The 26542-nt window shown below is 40.6% G+C and overlaps 2 protein-coding genes across 2 annotated transcripts; both read left to right on the top strand.

The window, feature by feature from the left end:
• The first annotated feature begins 667 nt into the window (after positions 1–667).
• LOC120556740 (E3 ubiquitin-protein ligase TRIM39-like) lies at positions 668–26276 on the top strand. The gene is made up of 3 exons (XM_039796455.1): positions 668–842; positions 947–2325; positions 25755–26276. Exons 2-3 carry the CDS (start codon positions 964–966, stop codon positions 25782–25784), a joined length of 1392 nt encoding a protein of 463 aa, XP_039652389.1. The 5' UTR covers positions 668–842; positions 947–963; the 3' UTR covers positions 25785–26276.
• On the top strand, positions 9063–10769 carry LOC120556747 (zinc-binding protein A33-like). The gene is made up of 2 exons (XM_039796464.1): positions 9063–9267; positions 9352–10769. Exon 2 carries the CDS (start codon positions 9369–9371, stop codon positions 10761–10763), a length of 1395 nt encoding a protein of 464 aa, XP_039652398.1. The 5' UTR covers positions 9063–9267; positions 9352–9368; the 3' UTR covers positions 10764–10769.
• Positions 26277–26542: the final 266 nt, after the last annotated feature.

Below are 26542 nucleotides of genomic sequence, written 5' to 3'. Positions count from 1 at the left end.
AACAGCTGTCTTTTGAGCATTTCTCAACTTTCCCAGTCTTTTGTTGGCCCTGTCCCAGCTTTTTGGAACGTGTTGCAGGCATCAAATTATAAATGAGTGAAAATTTGCAACAAAAACAATAAAGTTTGAACATTAAATATATTGTCTTTGTAGTGTATTTAATTAAATATAGGTTGAAAATGATTTTTTTTACGTTTTACACAACATCCCAATGGACATTGGTAAAAAAAACATTATGTATAGCTTATTAATTCTGGCATGTAACTAATTATTATTATTCACGTCAATGTATATTAAAGAACTCTATTTTTAAAAGTTTTCTTTCGCTGTATTTTTAGAATTGAAATACATATTCTCAGTGTTATATAAATGTTTGTTTCTCATAAACTAAATGAAAACTTTTTTAAACTTCAAAATAAATTAGCTTTGAGATGAAGAAATGAAATTGCGTTACTGTTACTGTATGTGAATAAGCCACAATCTGTTGTAAAAGAAAAAATATATTGAAAAAAAAATTTAGTTTTAATTTTTTGTGCATATCCATCTTCATTTTTGAGAGGAAATAAACCTTTGTTAAGTGACGTCTCCAGGCTCATGCATTCTAACCGATGCCCCAGCCTCTCAGCAAAGGAAGTGTGACAGAGCTCTTACCTCAACTGAAAAACCAGGAAACAGTTTGTTTTTTCGTCCTCACTGCAGAGAGATACATAGACTGAAAAACACGATCAGATTCACTTTCAGATCAAACTAACAACTTCCTCTGAGTGAGTTCAGCTACAGGAGAGAAAAGTGGAAAACTACAACACTGCTGCTTCAACCTGCTGACACTCCACACACTGACGGTGAGTTTGACTAAAAACACGACTCAAAGTGAAAGTAAATTTCAGTGAAGTTAGTAGAGGAGGGAGGGGAGCCATCACTGACTTTCTGTCTGCTGTATTTTCAGCTTCACTCAGAGATAAAATGGCTTCTAGATCAGATGAGGATTTCTACTGTCCAGTTTGTCACAATGTCTTTAGAAATCCTGTTGTTCTGTCATGTAGCCACAGCTTCTGTAAAGACTGTCTGCAGAGCTGGTGGACAGAGAAACCAACACAGGAGTGTCCAATTTGTAAGAAAAGATCTTTGTATGAACCACCTTGTAACCTGGTGTTGAAGAACCTGTGTGAGGCCTTCTTACTGGAGAGAGATCAGAGAGCTTCAGAGGCTCTCTGCAGTCTGCACTCTGAGAAACTCAAACTCTTCTGTCTGGACCATCAGCAGCCAGTGTGTGTCGTCTGTCTGCATTCAGAAACACACTCCAACCACAGAATCAGACCCATCGATGAAGCTGCACGACAACACAGGAAGGAACTTCAGGAAACTCTGGAGCCCTTAAAGGAGAAGTTAAAGGTTTTTGAACAAGTTAAAGTGAAGTTTGATCAGACAGCAAAACACATGAAGGTCCAGGCGCGACGCACAGAGATGCAGATTAATGAGCAGTTTAAGAAGCTTCACCAGTTTCTAGAAGAGGAAGAGGAGGCCAGGATGGCTGCACTGTGGGAGGAAGAGGAGCAGAAGAGTCAGAGGATGAAGAAGAAGATGAAGGCTCTGAGCAGAGAGATAGCAGCTCTTTCAGACACAGTCAGAGCCACAGAGGAGCAGCTGAGAGCTGAAGACGTCTCATTCCTGATCAACTACAAGGCTGCAGTGGAAAGAGTCCAGCAGCGCCCCCTGCTGGATGATCCACAGCTGCTCTCAGGAGCTCTGATAGACGAGGCCAAACACCTGGGCAACCTGAGCTTCAACATCTGGAACAAGATGAAGGACATGGTCTCCTACACTCCTGTGATTCTGGATCCAAACACTGCTCATCCAAAACTCATCCTGTCTGAAGATCTGACCAGTGTGAGAGGAGGAGAGGAACAGCAGCTTCCTGATAATCCAGAGAGGTTTGATAAATACCCCTCTGTCCTGGGCTCTGAGGGCTTTAACTCAGGGACTCACAGCTGGGATGTCGAGGTTGGAGACAGGACACACTGGTTTCTGGGAGTGTTAGCAGAGTCTGTCCGGAGGAAAGGATTCATACTGTCTGGATTATTGAGAATAGGGTTGTATCAAGGTAAATACTCAGCACGGTCAGCACCAGCTCCAGACACTGATCTCATACTGCAGAAGAAGCTCCAGAGGATGAGAGTGATTCTGGACTGGAACAGAGGAAAGCTGTCGTTCTCTGATGCTGATACTGACACACACATACACACCTTCACACACACTTTCTCTGAGAAGATGTTTCCATACATTAAAACTTGGTATAAAGTCCCACTGAAGATATCACCAGTGAAGGTGTGTGTGACAGTGGAGCAGAGCAGTTAGAGATGAAGAGGATGATTATATTCATGATGTTTATTTCTTAAAGGGAAAAGTTGCTGAATTTAACCTCTTAATCTGCACCTGTCCTTCTTATGTCTCATTACAGTTTTTCTCCATTGGTTTGGCTCATTTCTTGAAACAGAAATTACATTCTCAAAACTCTAAGATCATTTGGCAAAACAGTCTTACAGTTCAGCACAACACTATAGCTCGCTTGCAAAAAAAAGCATCATTCTCAATTGCTTTGGCTCATTTCTTGAAACAGGCCGGACGTTCTCAACACTTTTGGTGGTTTTGCCAAAATAACCTGGATGATTCGGCACAACACCATGGTTCACCTACAACAGCTCATAAATAGTCAGTGCCCCCAAAATGCTTCGTCCCTTTGGCATTGTGTAAGCACTGCAAGTCAAAATGTTTAGATGTTTTGTCACTATGGCAGAGGACCATTGAAATATCCCTCATGTCCACCTTTCAGTCTTAGCCCAGTCCTTCATTGACAATGGTTACTGTACTGTTTTTTGTCTAGCTAACAGAATACAATTGTGTATAAAACTGAAAAAAATAGGATTTTAGGGTAAGAGTAGCCTCCAAGGTTTGACATCACACATTGCACTCATACTGCCAAGGAAATTGTAACCATTTTTATTGACACACATAAAGTAACTTCCATACATCAGAGTAAAAAGAAAATGTATACAGCATAACATACTGTAATATAAACACACAAACAAAAAAACAAGGAAAATTATATTTAGCCTACAGTGCTGTAAATAAAGCTGGAGTTTCACAACTAACAGTTCTTCACTGGTCGCTGTCCTCACCCTCCCTCTCCTGGCCACCATCCTCACCCTCCTGGCCATCCACAGTCGGTCTGGCCACAGATTCTCGTCCACATCACAGCGTATATTATCCCTTGCGATGCAACGAGGGAAGAAACGGCGTGTATGTCGCAACCATCCCCTACACTGATCTCCTGTAATATCCTCACACTCCATTGCATGGATCAGGGACCTCTGATCTTGAGCCCGTTGCTCATACACTCTCCACCTCCAAGCGGAGAAATACTCCTCAATAGGATTGAGGAAAGGAGAGTAAGGTGGTAGGAACACCATGACCATCCTTGGATGAGTAGTGAACCAGGCCCTGATGAGCGGGCTATGGTGGAAATTCACATTGTCCCATACAATGACATATTGTGGTAGGTGAGGCCCTACAAGACCTCTCTCATTTTCAGGGATCAAATCAAAATGAAGGCGGTCCAAGAAGATGAGGAGCTTCTGTGTATTGTATGGGCCAAGACTGGGGATGTGAGTGGCCACACCATTCTCAGAAATGGCAGCACACATAGTTATATTGCCCCCTCGCTGGCCTGGGACATCCACTGTGGCCCAGTGGCCAATAATATTACGGCCACGTCTTCGGCCCTTGGCCAGGTTGAAGCCAGCTTCATCCATAAACACGAGGATGTGAGGGGTCTCATTTCCTTCCAATGCCATTATTCTCTACAATAGAGTAAAAAAAGAAAACATCAACTCAGTCATACAGAAGAGTCATACACTACAGTTACAGACAATTACATAGGAATGTTCTATGTTCTCCACAAGTTCAATATACTACTGGCCACTACTCCAGTGGTTCCAAACCTGGTGTACATGTACCCCTATGCAGAGGTACTACAGGGGGTATTTGACAGAAAGGGGAGGGGGGAAATCATCAATGACTAGACTTACTGAAATGTTACAGTAAAACCCACAGTATTAGATAGATTTACATGGGAGGCAATAATTGCAGCTCTTTGACCCTTTTTCTTATTGTATGTTATATTCTTCAAAATAAGGATTATAATGAAAATTGCATCATACAGTAAGCTGCAGTTTTTAGGCAAAATATTGAAGTCGGATAAATCAAATACTTTCATACCTGGATTACCTGGATTCAGAAATCAGGTAAAGTGGGTACTGAAGCCAAAAAAGTTTGGGAACCACTGCTTCATTGTAAAAAGGTTATAATGATGGACAACCAGTAACTGACTTACATGTACATACTGGTACCGCAGCTCTTTCACTCTATCAGAGTTCCTCTCAAATGGTACCCTGTAAATTTGCTTCATTGTCATCGGATGCTTCTTCAATATCCGGTCTATTGTGGAGATGCTTATAGAGTTGACATTTTGGAATATGGCATTGTCTTGTAGGATTGCAGCACGGATCTGTCTCAATGTCAAGGCATTATTTGCAATCACCATGTTACAGATCTCTTGTTCTTGTTGTTCATTGAGAAGTTTTCCTCTGCCACCTGTGCAAGCTTGTCGTCCAATCCTAGACACAGAATTCAAAGGACAACACTCCATTCGTAATGCATACCTTATGTATTCCTTACAGAATGAGTTACCAATGTAATTGTATTGTTGTTTTACTTACAGTAACTTTACCACAATTCTAATGCATCACTGCACAGTGGCTGGAATACTACTGTAAACTGTATCATCAATTATGTTTATTTTCTACTATTCCATAGTTTATTTTCTCCAATATTTTTCTTGTCATTTTTAGTATCATAACATCCCATTGAGGTAAGATATTACTGTACACACACACACTAAATTAATAGGTAAATGAGTAAATAAATATATGTCTTGCTCTATGCACAGTGTCCTGTCCTATACAACATATAATTCCATCATTGACTGACTACATACCTGTTTTCCCTGCGAAAGGTTTGGATGATGGAGGAGACTGTAGAGCGAGGCACATTAGGTTGCACTGGGCGACCTGCCTCCGCCATTGTGAGGCCATGGTTGATGACATGGTCTATAATTGTGGCCCGAATTTCATCCGGGACAGCATGGTGTCTTTGTGCTCCTCGGCCTCTTCCCCCTATTCCACCACCATGCACCCTTAATCCTCCTCCTCTTCTTCTTCCTCTTCCTCTTCCTCAAGCAGGCAGTTGCCCTTGTTCATTTACTCGGCCAGGTGCCTCCATGTTCAGAAATTGTACTGGTCCTGCATGGTCAAGCTATATATATATATATATACATACACATGTTTGGCAGCATTCACAATCATGGACAGCACCTGTCAGGTAACTAAACATACTGTTTGACTGTTTTGATCTGGGATGTGTGAAACTCCTCCTTCATTAGTCAAGTTCTAGTTTCTCCTGACTGTCAATTGCTGTAATCAATTTACAAATGTTCAATGAATTGAATTGAATTGAATTGAACAAATGTTCCAAGAGATTCATATATGGTATTCATGGTATTGTGTTCTTTACTAATTTTGACAATTGAACAGACTATTGTGCATGTGATGACTTATACCATGAAATGACGCTGACACATTTTGGAGAGAACAACCATTAGACTGAGAATTAACAATCAGTTTAGATCAACAAGATCTATGCACTTGGAAATTGTGCTAAATGTAGGCTACCTGTACTTAATCATTTGCAAAGATGTACTGAGACATTGAGACATGTACGAAGACATTTGCAATTTGATGAAATGAATGAGAAGTTCAATTCTGTTGTGAACAATTGCCAAATGGTTTGGAGGTTTGCCCATGTTGTTTTGAGAATGTAATTTCTGTTTCAAGAAATGAGCCAAACCAATGGAGAAAAACTGTAATACAAACGTATCCTTGTTTTTTTTTAATTTAAGATATGTTTAGTTTTACTTATTGTTTTTGTTTATCTATTTTTTGTAATTCATCTAGGTGACACTTTTATCCACTTGATTTACAATACAACCCAAAAATTGCAAGAATTCTGCAGAAATATTATCTTTATTAAATATTTTATTAAACTGCTTCAAGTGATGCAGTCAAAAGCAAGTTCTTTTCATCTGAAAATTTTTTTCATTTAGTTTTTGATCTTTTGGTTCATTTAGCCTTTTGCTTTTTATCAATACTTTTTTTATTTTAAATTGCTGTTCATGTTTTATTAGTTTGACTAGTGTTTGTAGAGCAATGACGACAGAAAACACTTTGTAGATGCTGATTTGATCACAAAAAATAAAAATGATTCACTTATCAGTAACTGAATGTTTGAGCAGCCAACCATTATTTAAATCAAAATTTATTTTCAATTCTAGTCCAGATTATAGTAATATTAAAATCAATGTTTAATTACATTAAATGTCTTTAAAAATTTCCAAGACATATGAACAATTTTCTGTTTAATGTAATAAAGAACATTTTGTTTCATTCAGTTTCCATCAGTTGAATTCTGCTGTTAGTCATTTAATCAGAGGAGTCCTTCTATTTACAGTTTTTCTCAGTCGCTTTGGTGCGTTTTTCACATCATCCCTAACATGTGCAAAATAATAAGTGCATTTCTCAGAACAATTTGTACAAACTGCAATATACAATAGATGTGTTTCTAAAGCTAGTCAGTCACTAAAAATCCTTAGTACATCTCTCAAAAGTAAATATTCATGTCAATGGTCATGTCAGTATCATCAGAATGATAAGTCATTGAGTCATTGTTCACGAACAAGGTCGTCAAAATGTCTAGGCATGTTGTCAATGTAACTGTGTACTTTGACAGTCTTACCTGATGTAAACTTAGGCTACAGTTTGGATGACAGTGATGGAGTTATTGTGTTGAAAATGCACAAGGCTGCACTTCTATGGCATATATCAATTTCAACAGTACTATTTACATATTACTGTATGTGGGTTATTGATTGAAAGATACTGGACAGGATTTTGTTTTTCACAGCTTTTACTAGTGCGACTTTATGAAAGAAATAAACAAAATAATTTACAGTAAGAAAAAGACAAGGGCACAAAGAAAAAAAAAAACTAAATTAGAAAGAAACACAGGAAACACCCCTAAGGCACAACTTTGCCCGCAGCACTGTTCTAGTGCGGTATCTACACATCCAAACGTTCCTGTCTGTCGGCCCACATGTTCTCATCCACATCACACCGGATATTTTCCCTTGCAAGGCAACGTGGAAAGAATCTTTTGGAATGCCTTATCCATCCTCTGCAGGCGTCTACTGTGATGTCCTCACATGCTGCATCCATTGCAGCCAGCAGGGTCATCTGTGTGTGTGGTTGACAATCGTACACCTTCCACCTCCAAGCTGAAAAGAACTCCTCAATTGGGTTAAGGAATGGTAAATAGGGTGGGAGGAATTCTATAAGCATCCTCGGGTGGGTCACAAACCATTGCCTAATGATGTCTGATCGATGGAAACTCACATTATCACAAATGACCACATACTTTGGCAAATCCACTCTAAACAGACCCCTCTCATCATCAGGGATGAGAGCCCTGTAGAGAGTCTCTAAAAAGTTGAGTAGATGCTGGGTGTTGTATGGCCCTATTAGGGGGATATGGGTTAGGACACCATGCTCCGAAATAGCAGCACACATGGTGATATTTCCTCCCTGTTGGCCTGGCAAATCCACAGTAGCTCTGTGACCGATGATATTCCGACCCCGCCTTCTGCATTTGGTCAGGTTGAAGCCAGCCACATCCACGTATACAAAGTTGTGAGAGGGTTCACTTGATTCCAACTCCATTATACGCTATATCCCAGAACACAGTTGAATTTGTTTTGGTAAGGAAGAGTGACATAAAATGTACATATATTGCATGTTCCTTCCACAGCAATGGACATGTGTGCAGTTTATGACAAATAGTTCAACAATTTTGCATGTAATGGCTTAAGCAAGGAACTAATGCCTAGATGTTTTGAGGGGTAAGACTATTCAACAGAGAACCATCTACTATATTTTGATCAACATGACATGAGCAATTGAAAATGTGGAAAAAAGCTGACACTTGTACATTATCAATTGCAATACGTACAAAAGCAATTGCAATTTGTTCAAAGGAATAAGAAAGTGTTTTAATGATGTGCACAAGTGACTAGATGATTTGGAATTTGTACAAGTAGTATCAAGAAGTTTCAGTATCAACAAGTAGTATCAATCAAGTAGTATCAATCAAGTTGCTGCAGCTACGTGTACAAGCTTCCACTGAGCTAAAACGTCAGTTGTCGGGGCAAGTTTTATAGTGCCTTTGTGCATCTTAATAGACACAAAATGCAATTAATATGTCTGTGCCACATAAACGGGGCCCTAACGTGACAACAAGATGCGTTTTCAAGTCAGACATTGTTAAATTCACCTACCCTGTCTTGATCCTGCCGGTGGGTAGCTTGGCCTGTTAGCTGCTAGCTGTTAGCTAGCTGCCGTCCGTGATAAGTGTGTTCAGCGAGGCTTTTGTGAAAATCTTCACGCAGCCGTTCCTTGTGTATTTGTAGCTCATCCATTTTGTGTGTGATCGATATGGTGTTGGTGAGTAGGAGGCTTGTCAGTGTCGATCTGTGTGGTAGTTCCCTAACCCTAACCCGGGCAAGCAGCCTTCATCCCCGCCTTCCTCAACTCCCACAGCCGACAAAAATCCCCAGAGCACCCGGTGGTCTGGTGGATGTCCTCAAGAGGATAGATCATGCCTTCGTGGCGAAAATTGTAGTTTATTTCCCCCTTAAAAATAGGTAATTGAGCACAGTAGTGGTTATGACCATATCAGTGACTATGTAACTACATGGAAACGGGATAAATTCTGTGGCTTGCACAGTAATGAATGAATAAACTATCAGTCAACATATCCAGCAATGAATCAGAACTAAGGAATGAGACACACCCCGTGTTTCAGGTGAAGTAACAACACTTAGCAGAAGAGGTGTGACAGAGCTCCACCTTTCAACTGACTCACCTGAGGTGAACCTGGAAACTGTTTGTTTTTCGTCCTCGCAACAGAGAGACAGACGGAAAAACGGAGGATCAGATTCACCTTCATCCCAACTAACAACTCTGAGTGAGTTCAGCTACAGGAGAGAAAATTGGAAAACTACAACACTGCTGCTTCAACCTGCTGACACTCCTCACACTGAAGGTGAGTTTCACTTAAAACAGTAAAATCAGTAGAGAAGGGACGGGAGCCATGACTGACTGTACTTTCTGTCTGCTGTGTTTTCAGCTTCACTCAGAGACAAAATGGCTTCCAGATCAGAGGAGGATCTCTGCTGTCCGGTCTGTCATGATGTCTTTAGAGATCCTGTTATTCTGTCATGTAGCCACAGCTTCTGTAAAGACTGTCTGCAGAGCTGGTGGACGGAGAAACCAACACAGGAGTGTCCAGTTTGTAGGAAAGGATCCTCAAAGAAAAATCCACCTTGTAACCTGGTGTTAAAGAACCTGTGTGAGGCCTTCTTACTGGAGAGAGATCAGAGAGCTTCAGAGGCTCTCTGCAGTCTGCACTCTGAGAAACTCAAACTCTTCTGTCTGGACCATCAGCAGCCAGTGTGTCTCATCTGTCTGCATTCAGAAAAACACTCCAACCACAGAATCAGACCCATCGATGAAGCTGCACGACAACACAGGAAGGAGCTTCAGGAAACTCTGGAGCCCTTAAAGGAGAAGTTAAAGGATTTTGAACATGTTAAAGTGAAGTGTGATCAAACAGCAAAACACATAAAGCTCCAGACCCGGCGCACAGGGACAAGGATTAAGGATCAGTTTAAGAAGCTTCACCAGTTTCTAGAAGAGGAAGAGGAGTCCAGGATGGCTGCACTGTGGGAGGAAGAGGAACAGAAGAGTCAGAGGATGAAGGAGAAGATGGAGGCTCTGAGCAGAGAGATAGCAGCTCTTTCAGACACAGTCAGAGCCACAGAGGAGCAGCTGAGAGCTGAAGACGTCTCATTCCTGATCAACTACAAGGCTGCAGTGGAAAGAGTCCAGCAGCGCCCCCTGCTGGATGATCCACAGCTGCTCTCAGGAGCTCTGATAGACGAGGCCAAACACCTGGGCAACCTGAGCTTCAACATCTGGAACAAGATGAAGGACATGGTCTCCTACACTCCTGTGATTCTGGACCCAAACACTGCTAAACCCAACCTCATCCTGTCTGAAGATCTGACCAGTGTGCAATGGGGAGCGAGACAGCCGCTTCCAGATAATCCAGATAGGTTTGATAAACACCGCTCTGTCCTGGGCTCTGAGGGCTTTAACTCAGGGACTCACAGCTGGGATGTTGAGGTTGGAGACAGTGCAGCCTGGTCACTGGGTGTGTTAGCAGAGTCTGTGCAGAGGAAGGGAGTCATACAGTCTGGATTATGGATAATGTTGTTGCGTAAAGGTAAATACTCAGCACGGTCAGCGTCAGATCCAGAAACTGGTCTCATAGTGCAGAAGAATGTCCAGAGGATCAGAGTGACTCTGGACTGGAATAAAGGAAAGCTGTCATTCTATGATGCTGATGCTGATACTTACACACACATACACACCTTCACACACAATTTTACTGAGAGGATGTTTGCATACATTTACACTAGGGGTGAAGTGAAGATATCACCAGTGAAGGTGTGTGTGACAGTGGAGCAGAGCAGTTAGAAATGAAGAGGATGATTTATTTATGATGTTTATTTCTTAAAGGAAAAGTCTCTGAATTTAACTTCTCAAACTGTACCTGTCATCCTGCTGTCTCAATTTACAAAGATATGTTTAGTTTTCTTTCACTTATACTTATTTACTTTCTTGTCTTTTACTTTTAATTACTTTGTTTTTATTTTATTTTTGTTTAGTTTGACAATCAGTTTTTTGTTGTTGGTTACCTTTTTTAAATATTTTTATTTAGCTGACATGTTTAAATTACAACTCAATATGTTGAACTGCTTTAAATGCTGCATTTAGAAACAATAAGATCATAGGCGGAAATCGCGGGGGTTGTCCCCCCCCTAAAAATATCATTAAAACCATGCTGTGTATTAAACACATTGCAAAAGATTTGTATTGTAAGTTCTCATATTGTGCTTTTTTGGCTTTTTCCCTTTCCTTTATTGTGTTATATAACTTTTTTGTGCAGGTAATGGGTTAACAAAGTGAAAAAGCCCAAAGTCCCCCCCAAAGGGACTTACCATCTCCAACAGAAAACACTGTTCACCAAGTGCTCCAAACAGCTCTATTGTAGTCCAGTTTACTTCTGTGACAAACGTGTGTTACAAAGTGACACACGTTATAATGCTCACCTAGCTGCTAGCGTGGCACGCCCTCATACTCTGCTTCTGACTGGCTAGTAGCTGACATATTTATTAGTATTATAGGTATGTCAGGACCATACTTGCTTCTGACTGGTAGTATCCTTACCTAGGTAACTGTCAGGGCACACCCTCATACTCTGCTTCTGACTGGCTAGTAGTCCTTACCTAGGTACTGTCAGGGCACGCCCTCATACTCTGCTTCTGACTGGCTAGTAGTCCTTACCTAGGTACTGTCAGGGCACGCCCTCATACTATGCTTCTGACTGGCTAGTAGTCCTTACCTAGGTACTGTCAGGGCACGCCCTCATACTCTGCTTCTGACTGGCTAGTAGTCCTTACCTAGGTACTGTCAGGGCACGCCCTCATACTCTGCTTCTGACTGGCTAGTAGTCCTTACCTAGTAACTGTCAGGGCACACCCTCATACTCTGCTTCTGACTGCTAGTTGTCCTTACCTACGGACTGTCAAGCTTGATGGATAATTAATTAGCTTGCTTGCTAATTCCAACCACCGTTCTTTCATGCTAATCACTGGTTATTGAAAATGAGTCAAACACACTCATCTGGCGAAAGTATTGTGCTTTTCTACGCTGTGACAAGAGTGTGTGTACATTAAGTTGTTAAACTTTACTAACTTAGTGGCCGGCTGGCTTGCTAGTTATACCTGTTAAACAAACACTGGTTGGGCCCGGGTTGTCTGATCAGTGTTCAACCCTACTTTTGGAAATTCAAACCAATCAGAGGAGTCCTTCTATTTAAGGTGGATATTTCATTTTGAAGGTGGAGAGTGCAACGACACAGCAAGACAATACAGTGAAATGACATGGAGGGCAACAGCTGACAGGAGTTGAGTTGACACAGACAAATGTTGAGTCATGTGAGCATTCAACATAGACAGACAGACATAGACATAGACAGACATTGACAGTAAGCATAGACATAGACCTAGACATTGACAGTAAGTATAGCCATAGTCATTGACACATAGACAGACAGTAAGCATTTTGACTTAATTTTGGCACAAACAGAACCCCATACAAAGTGCATCAACCCACCGGGAAAATGCCCGGCCAGTCCAGGCCTGAACACCACCGACCAGGGTTGGGCCCGGGTTGATCGGTGTTCAACCCTACGTTTGGAAATTCAAACCAAGGAGGAGAGAACATTTTTCTTTGTTTGGTTTCATTAAAAGTAAAGTTGGGCTTTGCTGTCAGCTTCGTGGTCAAATCTTTTTTGAGATAGGTGTCTTGTGCAAAAGAGAGGGACTAAGAGAATTAAAGAAAACTTATTTGTATATGTTTACATTCTAACGCTGGGTTTTTACAGGCAGTTTTGTCTGTAAAACTCCGCTACTGCCCTGCAAAAGGTAGACTAGTGTACAGTTGAGCATTTACTGTCAGTAGTCTGTTCAGAAATGAATTGAACTGCTCTGCTGTTGTTGAAGCTGCCTGTGGAAATCCAAGTTTTATACAATCTATGGTGAAATGGTATATGGCTCAGTTCTCAGTTCAGCATCATCTGTATTAGAGAATAGAATCAAAATATAATAAAATAGCTTTGCCAGCCTACTTACTGGAGTTCCACAACTACAAATATCCTTTACAAGTACAACTTTGTATGTATTTTATGTGTCCAATTCAATATTTGCTCACAAGAAATTTTATGTTTATTGTCCTGAAAATCAGTACAGCAAAATACTTAGCACATTTACAATGTGAGACAGGTGCGTCAGAGGGGGACAATCAGATCAAAAGTTACAAAGAAAAGTCCCGCACACTGTCTAACTTGCAAAAAATGTATAAAGTGAAATGTTTATTGCCTCCCCCATCTGTTAGATAAAATGTATGCCCATGAATAAGATATAAAAGTTTTGTTTTCATATGTGATTCAATTCTTCTTAAGATCTTTTGGTTCGTTAAGCCTTTTTCTTTCATATCGATACTGTTTTCATTTTAAATTGTTGTTCATGTTTTATTATTTTGACCTATGTGTGTGGAGCCCTGAAGACAGCAAAAACTTTGTAGAAGCTGAATTGTACGGTGGCCGACAGGGGCAAACGCCCTGCAACTTCAGAAAACACATGCAAATAGACAAAACACAAGCAAATTAAGAAAACAACTTCATTAATTTGACAACACATGTGCAGCATTCAGCAAACGCGCTGCATATACACACAACACAACCAAATATACAAACGTGCTGCAATTAAAAAACGATGCAAAAAGAAAAGCAAACCCCGAAAAAAGAAGCGATGCAAAAAGAAAAACAACTTCATTAATTTGACAACACATGTGCAGCATTCAGCAAATACACACAACACAACCAAATACATAAACGCGATGCGAATAAAAAACGATGCAAATAGAAAAGCACACAAACCCCGAAAACAAATGCAACAAAAAAACGCTGCATCCAGATTCCACAACGGAAGTTCTCCAGACCTCTAGAGGGAGCAGCTAAGTGGTACAGCTGGATTTTCGACCCCTTTTCTGCCTTTTTTATTAGAGTCGGGTATGGCTGCATAGTAAAAAGAGAACTCCTGTCTCATGCCCTTATTAATAACATAATATAATATATTAGTAATATACAGTCTATGCTCCCGTCTCAGCCGGGAGGCTGGTGCCGTGCTCGAGCTTCGACTTTTCAAAATAAAAGCTTGCGTTTGGTCAGCTCGTCTTCCATTGGTGTTTTGGATGTTTTTTAACTAAACAGTACGGCAATCATGCTAATGAATACAATAACTTTTTCAGCAGATGTCTTACTTACAACACAATGGAGCAAGCAAAGCAGTTTTTGTTTATTTGCAGGCGGGATTTATTCCGTTTGATAAATCCCATGGTAAATTGGCTGGTTTACTAAACAGGGAGGGATTATAAATAGTCAGATTTTTGTATTTCAAGAGCGAATTGCTCCACAATATGAATACAGATTGGTCACTTATTTTGTTGTATAATCACAATATTAGAATTGATCCCAAAAAAGAGATTCAATTTATCAATAACTGCATGTTTGAGGAGCCAATCATTGTTCAGATCAAACAAACTCCATTTTAAATTCTAGTCCAGATTATAGTTACATTAAATAATGTTTAATCACATTACATGTTTACAATATGAAAATGTGTTTTACATTTACCAAAATATATGATACATTTTCTATTTGATGTAATAAAGAAAAGATGATTCTGTAAAAGTGTTTAATTCAGTTTTTCATCAGTTGAATATTGCTGTTATTTATTGATGTGCTTCATGAGCTCGTGCACCAACTGATACAACAGATTCTCACTCCCATCTCGTAGAATACAGACGTTTGGTCAGGTGCCTTTGTCGTTGTTATTGACGCTAAAAGTCTCCTTTAGTGTCATATAATGCGCTTTATCTAAACGCGCTTGGTCGGGACTATTGGCGTCCCTTTTGACTCTGATATGTTAAGGAAAAGGTCGTGGGTGGGCTTATGTTTCTGTGACACGCGGGAATGACGGGATGGTTGGGTTTAGGAAAAGGTCGTGGGTGGGCTTACACTTCTGTGACACACGGGAATAACGGGACGGTTAAAGAAGAAAGCAACTTTGGGAAACTTGCCACGCAGGACACGAACCCCGGTCTCCTGGGTGAAAGTCCTGTGTTTGACCCATCCACCCCCCCAACCAACCTCTCTATGCAGAATTTCTGCCTTACATACTACTCACTAAACCCTGTGTAGCTGCTGCTCTCCCTGGTACATTATACAAGGCAAGGAGAGGCAAGGCAGTTTTATTTAAATAGCACATTTCAGCAACAGGGCAATTCAAAGTGTTTTACATAAAACATGAAAGAGCAGTTAAAACACAATTTAAAACAATTTAAAAGACAAGAATACATTTTACAGTGCAGTATAAGAATTTAAAGAACAGAGATAAAATACGCGAATAAAAAGCAGTTAAAACATTTAAACATTACCCATGATTGACAAAAACTTTATAGTATACTATTTCTTTTTCGATGTGATCGTCACCACAAAGCTTAGTTCTTTTTTTGGCAAACCTTGCAAAACCCGGTACAGCCCTGCAGACAAAAATCTTTTAATAGTAAGGAACTTGTTCTTAAACTATTTTATTTCTTCTGCAGTCTGTCTCTAAATAGTCCAGAGCCTCTTTAAAATGTCATAGAATATCCTACATAGTCCAGAGCCGTTTTAAAGTGTCATAGAGTATTTTTACAAATAGTCCAAAGCTGTTTTAAAGTGTCATAGAATATAGTCCAGAGCCGTTTTAAAGTGTCAAAGAGTATTTTTATTTCTTTTTAGGCCTTCTGCCTAAATTAGTTAGTTAGTTACTTACATCGCAAACAATCCCGTCCATATTTCTGACTCATCTCAACCACAATGGGTCCAGACTCTTCACAGGGCTTGGATGATTCGTTACCCATGATTGACAAAAACTTTATAGTATACTATTTCTTTTTCGATGTGGTCGTCACCACTTTTTTTCGTCACCACAAGCACTTTTTTCATCGCTTCAGACGCTGACAACCACTGTCCAAACGTCCGTATGTTACGAGTTCGGAGTGAGAACGGGTTGACTGGCAATACTGGTTCTGGTACCACAGGTTAATCATAAATCTCGACTGAAAAAAAATAAATGTTTAAATAATTTGCTTATCATTACTTTTTAAGATTCAAAATTAAAATGCACAATTGATTATCAGTGTATATTTTCTGTCCCCTCAAGTGTTGTTCCCTTCAATTGATGACATTTTAAAATGTAAAACCTGTCATAACACAATGAATACAATGCCTAACAAACACATCCCCTGTATTCCTGGAGAGCCTTAATTTACAAAACCTTTTGTTTACACCATTCAATGTCACCACTTAAAGTACAAACTTCCTCTCTCCAACAATGTTTCCCTTAATGTTTAATGATTATTATTCCCCAAAACAGAATATTCCTGAGACATGAACATAACTGTTGCATCAGCCTGCTGCACACTATCAATCAACATATTCAGCAATGAATCAGACCTTTGGACTTAAACACAACGCTGTGTTACAACAGCTTTCAGCAGAGGAGGCGTGACAGAACTCCTCCCCTCAACTGACTCACCCAAGACTAACCAGGAAACAGTTTCGTTTTTGTCCTCACTACAGAGAGACACAGACTGAAAACAAACGATCAGATTCAGCTTCAGATCAAACTAACAACTACCTCTGAGTGAGTTCAGCTACAGGAGAGAAAAGTGGAAAACTACAACACTGCTGCTTCAACCTGCTGACTAGTGATGGGACAACCGACTCTTTTACGTGAGTCGGTTCAACCGGACGGTCATTGGTTGGCCTACCGAGTTAATAGATTCGGTCACCGGTTCGCGTGCCCTCGGCGGGGGGGGGGTGATCGCGTTCCACCGCCAGGAACCAAGACACCGCAGAAGACTCGAGCAGTTGCTGTTACATTCGGTCTCGACATACTATTTACACACTCATACTGACCGACACTAGACTCACGCACTGGCCACGGTTACATTCGGTAGCATGGTGGGCAGTCTCCTCATGACAGTCTAACTACCATGTAGCAACATTCACTTCTAACATTTAACTTAACATAACTACCAAGATAACATTACGTGTATTTGTATGTGATATAATACTTTCCCCTTGGTAATGTAGCCTATGAATTTCCATGAACACAATTCTAAAATGCACGAGACATAAAGGCTTCTGCTATCGGTAACTCAAACTTGCCGAGAACCTAGACACCCGTGATTACATAGACTCATGCATTAGGCACGGTTACGGTCTCTTTCAGTAGCCTGGTGCACGGTCTCCTGGTGACAGCCTACCTATCACGTAACAAACATTTAACTTAACATAACTACTAAGATAACATGACGTGCATTTGTATGTGATATCCATCGATAATGTAGTCTATGTATTTGTATGTACACAATCATCTAAGATGCACGAGAAATAAAGGCTTCTGGGATCGGTTGATAACTCAAACTTGCCGAGAACCTAGACACCCGTTTGAATACAGTACAGGCCAAAAGTTTGGACACACCTTCTCATTCAAAGTGTTTCTTTATTTTCATGACTATTTACATTTTTTTCACAAAATATAGAATTATGTACTTAACAAAAAAGTGTGAAATAACTGAAAACATGTCTTATATTTTAGATTCTTCAAAGTAGCCACCCTTTGCTTTTTTGATAACTCTGCAAACCCCTTGGTGTTCTCTCAATGAGCTTCATGAGGTAGTCACCTGAAATGGTTTTCACTTCACAGGTGTGCTTTGTCAGGGTTAATGTAGTGGAATTTTTTTCCCTTATTAATAAAAAGCAAAGGGTGGCTACTTTGAAGAATCTAAAATATAAGACATGTTTTAAGTTATTTCACACTTTTTTGTTAAGTACATAATTCCATATGTGTTCATTCATAGTTTTGATGCCTTCAGTGAGAATCTACAATGTAAATAGTCATGAAAATAAAAAGGAAACGCATTGAATGAGAAGGTGTGTACTTTTGGCCTGTACTGTATAGACTCATGCAGTACCCTCGGTTACGGTCTTTACGGTCTCGTTCAGTAGCCTGGTGTGCGGTCTCCTCGTGACAGCCTACCTACCACGTAGCAACATTCACTTCTCTAACATTTAACTTAACATAACTACCAAAATAACATGACGTGTATTTGTATGTGATGTACTGTACTTCCCCATCGATAATGTGTGAATTGCCATGAACACAATCCTCTAAGATGCACCAGAAACAAGGCTTGGTTAATAACTCAAACTTGCCAAGAACCAAGACACCGCCTGATTACATTAGACTCGAGTGGGCCGGCCTGTTGCACGGTTACATTCGGTCTCGTTCAGTAGCCTGGTGCGCGGTCTAGGTAGCTCATTTCCTGATTGATTCTACCACCACCACTCCAGACCAGTGGAGGCGCTAATGAGCTAGATCATGACACACACACAGTAGCAGAAGAATACCAGCTACACACAACGGCACGAATGAAGTAAAAGAAAAAAAACAAGAGTGAGTCCGTTCATTGACGTATGGCACTCGAGTCTCCCGGTTCAGTGACACGAGTCAGGTTAATTAACCGGCTCTTCGGTCAGTTCGTCAACACTACTGCTGACACTCCACACACTGAAGGTGAGTTTGACTAAAAACATGACTCATAGTGAAAGTAAATTTCAGTGAAGTTAGTAGAGGTGGGAGGGGAGCCATGACTGACTGTACTTTCTGTCTGCTGTGTTTTCAGCTTCACTCAGAGACCAAATGGCTTCCAGATCAGAGGAGGATCTCTGCTGTCCGGTCTGTCACAATGTCTTTAGAAATCCTGTTCTTCTGTCATGTAGCCACAGCTTCTGTAAAGACTGTCTGCAGAGCTGGTGGACAGAGAAACCAACACAGGAGTGTCCAGTTTGTAAGAAAATATCTTTGTATGAACCGCCTGGTAACCTGGTGTTGAAGAACCTGTGTGAGGCCTTCTTACTGGAGAGAGATCAGAGAGCTTCAGAGGCTCTCTGCAGTCTGCACTCTGAGAAACTCAAACTCTTCTGTCTGGACCATCAGCAGCCAGTGGGTGTTATCTGTCTGCATTCAGAAAAACACTCCAACCACAGAATCAGACCCATCGATGAAGCTGCACGACAACACAGGAAGGAGCTTCAGGACACTCTGGAGCCCTTAAAGGAGAAGTTAAAGGATTTTGAACAAGTTAAAGTGTGATCAAACGGCAAAACACATGAAGGTCCAGAGACGCTGATTAAGGATCAGTTTAAGAAGCTTCACCAGTTTCTAGAAAAGGAAGAGGAGGCCAGGATGGCTGCACTGTGGGAGGAAGAGAAGCAGAAGAGTCAGAGGATGGAGGAGAAGATGGAGGCTCTGAGCAGAGAGATAGCAGCTCTTTCAGACACAGAGCCACAGAAGAGGAGCTGAGAGCTGAAGACGTCTCATTCCTGATCAACTACAAGGCTGCAGTGGAAAGAGTCCAGCAGTGCCCCCTGCTGGATGATCCACAGCTGCTCTCAGGAGCTCTGATAGACGAGGCCAAACACCTGGGCAACCTGAGATTCAACATCTGGAGCAAGTTGAAGGACATGGTCTCCTACACTCCTGTGATTCTGGACCCAAACACTGCTAAACCAAAACTCTTCCTGTCTGAAGATCTGACCAGTGTGAGACTAGGAGAGGAACAGCATCTTCCTGATAATCCAGAGAGGTTTGATGGATACCACTTTATCTTGGGCTCTGAGGGCTTTGACTCAGGGACTCACAGCTGGGATGTCGACGTTGGAGACAGTACACAATGGTTTCTGGGTGTGTTAGTAGAGTCTGTCCAGAGGAAGGGAGTCATAAAGTCTGGATTATGGAGATTAATGTTCTATCAAGGTAAATACTCAGCACGGTCAGCACCAGATCCAGCCACTGTTCTTGTAGTGCAGAAGAAGCTCCAGAGGATCAGAGTGACTCTGGACTGGAACAGAGGAAAGCTGTCGTTCTCTGATGCTGATACTGACACACACATACACACCTTCACACACACTTTCACTGAGAAGATGTTTCCATACACTGGGTTAACGTCCCACTGAAGATATTACCAGTGAAGGTGTGTGTGACAGTGGAACAGAGCAGTTAGAGATAAAGAGGAAGATTATATTAATGATGTTTATTTCTTAAAAGGGAAAAGTTGCTGAATTTAACCTCTTATTCTAAACCTATCCTTCTAATGTCTCATTAATACAAAAATATCATTGTTTTTTGTTTAAGATATATGTTTAGTTTTACTTATTGTTTGTTTAGTTTGACATTCTTTGTTTTAGTTTACCTATTGATAGGTTGGATATTTCAGCATACATGTTTCAAATGTATTTTATATCTTGTATGTAGGGTACTACACAAGAAGGTTAGTCTGGGGACAACCTTCACCCACAGGAACAGCTTAGAATTTGTAGAATCTATATATGAGTTTGGGTACAACTTTCACACAGAGGAATTGGAGCCAGGAATGCGAGAATCTGTTAGAAGCATCTGCCATAAAAGGTGCAGTTTAAGAGTAAACTGGTGCGCTGACATAGATATCTTGAGCTGTGTGAGCACAAAAAGAGTTTAAAAGGGATCCATTTTGATATACAGGTTGGTTACCCTTGAGCAGACACGTTTGTATGCTCACGGTTGTGTCATTGTCATGAGAGTTTGTTCACTGTGTAAATAAAGCTGGACTGGTCGTCATCTTTGAGGTCTCCCAACATAATTTCTGAGTCATCACCCGATATCACCTATTTTTCTATTCATCTAGCTGACACTTTTATCCAAGCAATTTACAATACAACCCATAAATTGCAAGAATTCTGCATTAATATATTAATTACATATTTTATTAAACTGCTTCAATAGATGCAGTCAAAAGCAAGTTTTTTTTCATGTGTAAAATGATTTCATTTAGTTTTTGATCTTTTGGTTTATTTAGCCTTTTGCTTTTTTTTCAATACTGTTTTTATTTTAAATTGTTGTTCATGTTTTTTTTTTTGGTTGACTAGTGTGTGTAGAGCCATGAAGACAGAAAACACTTTGAAGATGTGGATTTGATCATAAAAAAGAAAAATTATTCAACTATCAATAACTGAATGTTTGAGCGGCCAACCGTTATTTACATCAAACTAACTTTATTTTCAATTCTAGTCTAGATTGTAGTAATAATAAAATGAATGTTCCAAAACAAATGAACAATTTTCTGTTTAATGCAATATTTCATGCAAAGTATCAGTTGAATTCTGCTGATAGTCATTTAATCAGAGGAGTCCTTCTATTTAAGGTGGACATGTCAGTTTCAAGCAAGGGGGTAAGCGAGAGTCCGCAAAGCGTACCTCCTATAGAACCATTTTGATGCTAATAAGCCATCACCCACCGTTAGCATTCCATTGACTGCCATTCATTTTGACGTCACTTTGACAGAGAATAACTTTACATCTGAAGCTTTTAAAGAATCTATTTGTCCATTGTTTATTTCTAAAGAAACATGACAATGTATAAAAGGCTCCATTACCTTCAGTATCTCACGTTATGGCTCCGTAGCAGACGTTTTTATAAAAATAGGCTAACGATTGTGTCATAACCAAGCGACTTGCTGTTGCATAGTAGACTAATTACCATATAGTCAGGAGAAGCTCGCATGAATAATGTTTCGTTTTGTCCCTTAATGTAATTTTATATTATTGTTTATTCATCCCCTCTACACACTTTGTTCTTGCAAATAACACTTTTTATTTATTCAAAGTCATATTATTGTTTCTTTGTATCATTATTTTGAGTATTGTCTGAAATGTTGTATTCACATTATTCCGTGCGTCAACAAGGGGGGCACCATGTTTGTTCCGTTTTTGTCTTCAAACTTCCAGTTGAGCAACTCTGTCCATTGCAGTACATTGGCACATTAGCTATTTTAGTGAAGATGTCCAGCATTATGTATTCGGTGCGGGGCTGTCATAACAATTGGATTAAAAGATGGTTATCCTTGCAACAATACTGTGTTGTCCACGGGAAAACCAGGGCAGAATGTTGTGGGGCAGCTTTTAATCTTTATCCTCCACCATCCAGCGATGAGTACCGGCGTATGTGGCTCCATTGGTCCTGGATAACACCATTGCACTGTGGCTTGGTGTGCTTGCCTGACTGGGGTTGACTGCAGCTTCCAAAAAACATATTTCAGAATCTCGCAAAGCAAAACACGACTGACCTTTCCACTGTGTAGATATTGATAAGCCTCCATGGTCTTATAATTCTTCATGGCCGCCCCATCAACGCCCATCGATAGCACTAAATAATTCAAAATATCCCCATATGACACCTGAGGCCACCGCCGCATGTCATCTACCCACTCGGTGGATCACTTGGCTATCACTATGTTACAAAGGCAGTGAAATATTAGACAAATGTATGGCCACCACTTGTAAACCCATTCATATATCAGGCATTTGCAGCCTACAATGTGCATTTGTTTTAGTTTGTCAGTATTTCCACCATATTTTTATTGGCCACTAGATGGCCCTATTGTCCATTCAATCGATGCCTCAGCTTATGCAACCATTCTTGCTTACGCTAGAAGTTTAGCATCCAAGTTAAAATGGACAAACGACCACCAAGGGAAGTGCAGAGAAATTCTGAGTTTTTGACATGTTTGGGGCTGTAGTAGCTGCTTTAACATCAGCATTACCTGAAGGAGAGGAAGGAGGAGAGGTGGCTGGCAATACAGAGAAGCAGGAACAACATCATGACAGGGAAGAAGCCGAGGAGGAAGAGAGTGACCATGACAGGGCCATGGGAGCGAGTGAGGAAAAGATGGAAGAGAGTAGATGACGACGTGGTAAGGAGTAGGCAAATTAACAGGGACAGAAAACCCCGTCGATATGATCAGTCGCGTCCCTGAGGTCCAAAAAACTGCCACAGAACAGACCAAAAAGACGAGACGAGACGAGACATAATACATCTCCATAGCGGCAGGCGGCGCTAATCTGTAATGTTGCCCAAGAAATGAAAACCGGCAGCTGATTGGACGAACGCGTCACATGGGTTTGTTTTCTCCGGATATTGAGAGCCAGACTGTCATGGCGGCCGTTCAGAATACGATCTCATATTGTACTAAAATAGTTCACTGAAACATGTTTCTGAAAACATTTTAAGCGAGAAATAGGCCGTGCAGTTGCTGAATCTGTCTTCATTTCAGCTCAACAAAGGTCACGTGACGAGACTGCACAACTACGTTTGATTGGTGAAACAGCCACGTGGTAGAGCCTTTAGCGGAAGTCTCTCTCTCTGTCAAAATAAAACATTAAAATGAGGCGTACGCGGGGGGGATAAAAACAATGACGCGTAGAATACCAAAGAGGTAAAAAGAAAAGTAACAAGCTCATTGTAGCCTAATGTAGCAGAGTAAGAGTACAGTTTCTTCTTCACAAATCTACTCAAGTAAAACTAAAAAGTATAGTGATTTAAAACTACTCCTGGAAGTATAATTTTTTCAAAAACTTACTCAAGTAAATGTAACGGAGTAAATGTAACTCGTTACTACCCACCTCTGCCAACTAACCTGTGTAATGTTCCAAACAGCTGTTTTTTGAGCATTTCTCAACTTTCCCAGTCTTTTGTTGCCCCTGTCCCAGCTTTTTTGGAACGTGTTGCAGGCAACAAATTCTAAATGGGTGAATATTTGCAAAAAAAACAATGAAGTTTATCAGTTTGAACATTAAATATCTTGTCTTTGTCGTGTATTCAGTTGAATATAGGTTGAAAGGGATTTGCAAATCATTGTATTTTGTTTTTATTTACATTTTACACAACGTCCCAGCGGACCTTGCTTGAAAATACATTATGTATAGCCTTTTATTCTGCCATGTAACTAATAATTATTATTCACGTCAATGTATATTAAAGAACTCTATTTTTGATAGTTTTCTTTCTCTGTATTTTTTAGAATTGAAATACATATTCTAAGTGTTATATAAACGTTTGTGTTTCTCATAAGCCAAATGAAAACTTTTTTAAACTTCACTTTAATTTTAATAAGCTTTGAGATGAAGAAATGAAATTGTGTTACTGTTACTGTATGTGAATAAGCCACTATCTGCCACTATCTGTTAATAAAATATATTTAAAAAATTCTTTTATTTTTTTTGCATTTGCATCTCCATTTTGAGTGGAAATAAACCTTTGTTAAGTGACGTCTCCAGGCTCATGCCTTCTAACCGATGACCCAGCCTCTCAGCAGAGGAAGTGTGAAAGAGCTCTAACCAACTGACTCACCCGAGACAAACCAGGAAACCTGGTTTTCGCGCTCACTGCAGAGAGATACATAGACTGAAAAACACGATCAGATTCACTTTCAGACCAAACTAACAACTTCCTCTGAGTGAGTTCAGCTACAGGAGAGAAAAGTGGAAAACTACAACCCTGCTGCTTCAACCTGCTGACACTCCACACACTGAAGGTGAGTTTGACTAAAAACACAAATTTCAGTGAAGTTAGTAGAGAAGGGAGGGGAGGCATGACTGACTGTACTTCCTATCTGCTGTTTTCAGCTTCCCTCAGAGACAAAATGGCTTCCAGATCAGAGGAGGATCTCTGCTGTCCGGTCTGTCATGATGTCTTTAGAAATCCTGTTGTTCTGTCATGTAGCCACAGCTTCTGTAAAGACTGTCTGCAGAGATGGTGGAGACAGAAACCAACAAAGGAGTGTCCAGTTTGTAACAGAAGATCTTTGTATGAACCGCCTTGTAACCTGGTGTTGAAGAACCTGTGTGAGGCCTTCTTACTGGAGAGAGATCAGAGAGCTTCAGAAACGCACTCCAGCCACAGAATCAGACCCATCGATAAAGCTGCACGACAACACAGGAAGGAGCATAAGAAAACTCTTGAGTCCTTAAAGGAGAAGTTAAAGGGTTTTGATCAAGTTAAAGTGAAGTTTGATCAAACAGCAGAACACATAAAGCTCCAGGCCCGACGCACAGAGACGCAGATTAGGAAGCAGTTTAAGAAGCTTCACCAGTTTCTACACAAGGAAGAGGAGGCCAGGTTGGCTGCACTGAGGGAGGAAGAGGAGCAGAAGATTCAGAGGATGAAGGAGAAGATGGCGGCTCTGAGTAGAGAGATGACAGCTCTTTCAGACACAGTCAGAGCCACAGAGGAGGTGCCGAGAGCTGAAGATGTCTCATTCCTGATCAACTACAAGGCTGCAGTGGAAAGAGTCCAGCAGCACACCCTGCTGGATGATCCACAGCTGCTCTCAGGAGCTCTGATAGACGAGGCCAAACACCTGGGCAACCTGAGCTTCAACATCTGGAACAAGATGAAGGACATGGTCTCTTACACTCCTGTGATTCTGGACCCAAAATCTTCTTATCCAACCCTCACCCTGTCTGAAGATCTGACCAGTGTGAAACTAGGAAAGAGACAGCAGCTTCCTGATAATCCAGAGAGGTTTGATAGATACCCCTCTGTCCTGGGCTCTGAGGGCTTTAACTCAGGGACTCACAGCTGGGATGTCGAGGTTGGAGACAGTACAGGCTGGTCACTGGGAGTGTTAGCAGAGTCTGCCCAGAGGAAGGGAGGCAGACTGTCTGGATTATGGAGAATAGGTTTCTATCAAGGTAAATACTCAGCATGGTCCCCACCAGCTCCACCCACTGTTCTTGTAGTGCAGAAGAAGCTCCAGAGGATCAGAGTGACTCTGGACTGGAACAGAGGAAAGCTGTCGTTCTCTGATGCTGATACTGACACACACATACACACCTTCACACGCACTTTCACTGAGAAGATGTTTCCATTCATTAGCACTGGGGTTAACATCCCACTGAAGATATCACCAATGAAGGTGTGTGTGACAGTGGAGCAGAGCAGTTAGAGATAAAGAGGATGATTATATTCATGATGATGTTTATTTCTTAAAGGGAATGTTCGCTGAATTTCACCTCTTACTGTAATTTGCACCTGTCATCCTAATGTCTCATTATTACAAAGATATGTTTCATTTTCTTTTCATTTGTTGTTTAGTTTGACAGTCTGCTTTTTGTTTAGTTGACCTTTTTAAAGATTACAATAATCTAGCTGACACCTTTATCCATGCGATTTACAATACAAACCCAAAAATTGCAGAATTCTGCAAAAACAATATCTGCATCAAATATGTTGAACTCCTGGGGGCCTGGGTGAACTAGTGGTAGAGCACACGCCCATATATAGAGGCTCTGTCCTCGACACAGAGGCTGCAGGTTCAATTCCGACCTGTGGCACTTTTCCTGCATGTCATTCCCCCTCTCTCCCCTCTCATGTCCAAGCTGTCACAAAAATAAAGACCTAAATGTCAAAACAATAAAATATGTTGAAGTGCTGCAGTCAAAGGCAATAACAGACAATGTTTTTTTCATATGTTTTATTCTTTTTTAACAATACTTTTTCTTTTTAAATTGTTGTTTATGTTTTATAATTTTCACTTGTTTGTGTGGAGCAGTAAACACTTTGTAGAAGCTGATTTAATCCAAATAGAGGAAAATGAATCAATTCATCAAAAACTGCATGTTTTCCAACTTTTTTGTCGCTTTTCAGAATCAGAATCAGAATCAGCTTTATTTGCCAGGTATGAGTACACATACGAGGAATTTT

Source organism: Perca fluviatilis, chromosome 4 (assembly GCF_010015445.1).
Source record: "Perca fluviatilis chromosome 4, GENO_Pfluv_1.0, whole genome shotgun sequence".
NCBI lineage: Eukaryota > Metazoa > Chordata > Actinopteri > Perciformes > Percidae > Perca > Perca fluviatilis.
This window is presented reverse-complemented; position numbering and strand designations above follow the sequence as displayed.

What these genes read in the sequence shown, in the direction of transcription:
- LOC120556740 (XM_039796455.1), top strand. Translation starts at nt 964, where the DNA reads ATGGCTTCTAGATCAGATGAGGATTTCTACTGTCCAGTTTGTCACAAT. An exon ending in TGAAGATATCACCAGTGAAG is followed by an intron (nt 2,326 to 25,754) that starts GTGTGTGTGACA and finishes TCACCAATGAAG; the next exon opens with GTGTGTGTGACAGTGGAGCA.
- LOC120556747 (XM_039796464.1), top strand. Translation starts at nt 9,369, where the DNA reads ATGGCTTCCAGATCAGAGGAGGATCTCTGCTGTCCGGTCTGTCATGAT.